This window comes from Octopus bimaculoides, chromosome 7, assembly GCF_001194135.2.
Source record: "Octopus bimaculoides isolate UCB-OBI-ISO-001 chromosome 7, ASM119413v2, whole genome shotgun sequence".
Lineage (NCBI taxonomy): Eukaryota > Metazoa > Mollusca > Cephalopoda > Octopoda > Octopodidae > Octopus > Octopus bimaculoides.
The window spans coordinates 75,075,019-75,079,506 of record NC_068987.1 but is presented as its reverse complement, the minus strand read 5'-3'; the positions used below and the strand labels follow the sequence as shown (position 1 = coordinate 75,079,506).

General features: G+C 38.8%; 1 protein-coding gene across 2 annotated transcripts in view; it reads right to left on the bottom strand.

The window, feature by feature from the left end:
• LOC106878150 (cyanocobalamin reductase / alkylcobalamin dealkylase) overlaps window positions 1-4,488 on the bottom strand; it is a 42,754-nt gene that overhangs the window by 9,292 nt on the left and 28,974 nt on the right. Inside the window, exon 1 of one of the 2 annotated variants that reach the window (XM_014927280.2) lies at window positions 106-202. The exons of the other annotated variant lie outside the window; for it this stretch is intronic. Within the exon in view, the coding sequence (XP_014782766.1) occupies window positions 106-162 (57 nt within the window). The 5' untranslated portion in view covers window positions 163-202. Of the gene's footprint in view, window positions 1-105; window positions 203-4,488 lie in introns of those variants that run through there. 2 annotated transcript variants of the gene reach the window in all.

Below are 4,488 nucleotides of genomic sequence, written 5' to 3'. Positions count from 1 at the left end.
GAGAGAGAGAGAGAGAGAGAGAGAGAGAGAGAGAGAGAGAGAGAGAGAGAGAGAGAGCAACGACAGTATGACGGAGCTGATAAAGTAAATTAAAGACTTACGTACATAGACTTTGGATCGGATGAAAATAAAACGAAATTGACTGCAATGAAGCGCATACATAAATGTGTCTGTTTGAGAGAGAGTGTGTGTCTAAGTGAATATGTGTGTGTATGTGTGTATGTTGGTTGTGTGTATATGTTGGTTGTGTGTGTTTGTTTCTTACATAAATTGAACTATGTAATACAGAAATAGATAAGAAATATGTAACCATTCCCACTATACAACATCAGCGCGAAAAACAAGATTTCTTTCATTCATTATTGAGTACCGTAAATCCTCGAGTATAATCCGCACTTTTTCCCAAAATGTAAAGGTCAAAATTTCTACTGTGTACTATATACGAGGTTAAAAATGAAAAATATTTTCTAAGAAAAATTTTCTAAGTCATAAATATGTAAAGGCAATTTACTTAATATTCATTTTTCACTGACGTTATTACTGTTATTTCTTTATTTTCTGCAAATAAAGTGCACAAAAAAGCTACACGTTTACATTATGTTGTATATACAATAATAATAAAGGACGTTACCGTATATACGTTTACAAACCAAGGACGTTATATAAACCACCTTGACTCAAGTTAGAGAAGGGGTGCTGGATCTATTTCAAAACGGGGGCACCAGTTTTCATTTTTGTTTTATGTAGTGTTTTTGGTACCGAAAGACTTTCAAACTTCGTATACTTATCTATTTTGTGTTATAGAACAGAAAAAAAAGCAATAGCAATCAAATCTCCTTCAATTTACACCTTAATGTCTTTAAAAAATGCATTAAGCAATGAATGTAATTCGAGAGAGACAAAAATATTAGATGAATACTCAAGAACAAGGACAACAAAGCTAATATCATTGTTATCTGAGACAAAACAAAAGTCAAATGTCAAACAATATCACATTCGAACTCAGTGTGCAAGACCAGAACATACATATGTTCTGGTCTTGCGCAGTTAAATCAAAACTCACTGCTCTTATACTGTAATTATGGTCAGTACATCATAGTAATTGTAGTTATGGGTAGTCCACATCATGTCGTAAGGAGCATAGGACCGGGTTCTCGGTTTGTCAGGTGTATATATTCCTCCCTGGATGGGACGCGAAATTTTTCTCCCACGAGAGTTCCGGACTCCAGTAATGAACTCATTTGCATACAGCCAATTAGAGCTCACCTTGACCTTGTCAAATTAACAAACACACTCTACCAAGTAAACTCAAGACGAAGATCGGTCGCCAAGTTATGCCTGATTTTAGGAGACAAGTAATTAGATTTGCATCTATACCTATTATCGGATTTTGTTAGGGCCCCATATGGAAAAGATGTGGATGGGAAAATATGGGTAAAGGGTGATGTGCTAGCAACCCTCTCCCCTTACTGTTTTAGAAAGTAAACAACAACACAAATAACTACGCGGAGGCAGCCATAGTTCAAACAAGACTAGAACACAAGCATTATCAAAAGAGAAACGAAGCATGGTCATTTCTTACCCAAATTACCTTATCTCATCGCCCATCACTTGTTATACGCTCATAAATTAGCTTGATAGTTGAGCTCTGATTGGCTGTATACAAATGAGTTCATAACTGGGGTCCGGAACTCTCGTGGAAAAAAATATTTTGCGGATGGTACGCCGGTCAGTCGCAGGGTTATTCACTTTTACCAACTGAGTGGATTGGAACAACGTGAAATGAAGTGTTTTGCTCAGGAACACAACGTATCGCCCAGCTCAGGAATCGAAACCACTATTTTACGATCAGCGATCATGAGTCCATAACCCTAACCACTAAGCTATGCACCTCCACACATTATAATTATTGATGCACTTAATTATTGGGTTCTGCGCCTGATCCCACCGTGTAGCATTTCGGGTAAGTGTCTCTTACTGTAGCTTCCAGTCGTCCCAAGCCTTGTAAGTGAAATTGATTAGATGGAAACTGTATAGAAGCTTGTTGGATGCACTATGGCAGTTCTTGAGTTTGTTGCATTTAAGTTTGTTTACCTGAGTCTACTCCCTGCAAGCATTCGGACCAAGTCTCTCGTGTGAAGATATGATAAAACTCCCCTTCTTTGACTAGTCTCGAAGAGTGGTGGAATAGGGGCTTTCAGAACTCATAGACGCTGCCCTTTCACCCCTAGCTCAAACTTTAAACTGATGTCTTAAACACATGAGTGAAAGAGCGTGGGCTAGTGGTTAGGGTGTTGCATTCACGATCGCCAAATCGTGATTTCGATTCTCGGACCGAGCGGTGCGATGTGTAGTGAAACTAACACCTCGATCGCCATTACATACGAAACTACCTATCGCCATTAGATACAAAACTGCTATCGCCATTCTTCTCATTTAAATATAAACAAACGCGGGCGTAGCGGAGAACCCATCTCCTTGTCATCACGTGACTGATTAATATTCGAAGCGGCAACTTCTTCGAACCGTTCCCGCCAGAACGCAAACTGACCAATCACAGCCCTTAATAAGGTCACGTGATATAGTATTTTTCTGAAGCATTCGGGAGCCGATAATTCGCTATAAATAGAGCAACTCATACCCAGCAGATTTGTCTCGGTCCAGTTTCTCTTTGAGATCTGTTCCGTGTACCACACGACAGCAGCAGCAACAATCAGCAGCCAGCGACCAGCGACCACTTCAACAGCTTCGTCCAGCCAACGATGACCACCGCCGTCGCCACATCAGCAACACGAGTCTACGACTACTAACCAGCATCATCGTCATGACTAACACGATTCTACGACTACTACCAAGCAGCCTCTTCACCACCAGCGTCTACACGACTTTCTATGTACACCAAACTAAACCACCGCGGCACATCTCTCTCTCTTCGATTCTGTTAGGTGACTCAGCTTCACCACGATAAATAAACAGACAAGAATTTCAGCCAGCGACGACCATCTGTATAACAAGAATCACGGCCCGACATCGATGCCACAACATCACAACTAGTGATCAGCTCTGCCACACACACAGCCTCAACTCACTTCTTTCACATACAGACTCATACTATTGTGTACTCAAGAACTGGTATAAATGCTCACGGTTACTGACTCTTTCTATCTGCTGTAATAACTCACATACACACACATGTATCACTCATATACATACTTTTCTTTGTACGACGGCCTGTCTTTGATTATATTCTTATATGTCGCATTCACACTCTCACATACACATACATCTTTAACGCCACAATAAATATTTCTGTTATTCATTTCAAACGGTTGCCTTCTATCGTCTCTTCATTACTGGTATTTACGAATTCACTAACGTTATCGAAGTATAACATTATTTGTATATCATCATTGATATATTATTTTGTGTTCGACCGTGTGACGCGTTTAAATAAAAGGAGTCCTCTGTTTTTCCATTCGTCACCATTTCTCCTTTTTGAGTTCGCACGGTCGTTTCTTACAGATGTGTTCTTCAGCAAAAGTAGCTTTCTAAATAGCACACCTGACGAAAAATTACTTTGATTTTTTTTTCTTTCTTTGGCAGTGTGGCCCGCCTGATAATGAGTAGTGTCTCATATAACTCACTTCTCGAGAAAGTTTGCCCTTGTCTGCACCGTGTCAAGTTAACTTGCTCTGTAATAATAACAACAACAATAACAATAACAACAACAACAATAACAACAATGAACAAAGAAAATTGTACGAGATCTAAGAATGTGAACAAAGGCATATTTCGTTTGTGGATTTAATGTGAAGTAAACACACAATTTCAGTGTAAATATTCCAGTTTGAAGCCATGACAAAACTAACAAAGACAGTATAAAACAGTTAAAACATTAGGTCGTCAAATAAAAATATGAAGTCTTTCTATTTTATTCATTTATTCATCCACTTAACTTGTTTCTCTCTATCCCGCTTTCGGTCTTACTTTAACTTCTTATTTTTGCAACGGGGCTGTTTAGTTATTTTTCTTTCATTTTCAGCTTGTACTCAGACAATGGACTGCGGCCATGGTGGAGTACCACCTTGACGGATTTAGTCGGAAAAATTGACCACAGGACCTATTTTTGCAAACCTGGTATTTATTTTATATTTTTCTCATTGCCGAACTGCTAAGTTACGGGGGACGTAAGTAAACCAACATCACTTGACAAGCGGTGGTAGGGGACAAACACAAACGCAGGCACACACACATATAAACACGCACGCACACACACATATATATATATATATATGTATATATATACATATACATACATACATATATATACTTGTTTTCTCCGTATTCTTTCTGTTGAAGAGCGTAGCTCGAAACGTTAAAGACTTTCTGTATTCCCGAGCGTTAAACTAATACATCCTTTTGTTGTTTACACCACCTGTCCTCGTCTGTTGTTTTTTTTTCGTACATTCTCCCATATATATATATATT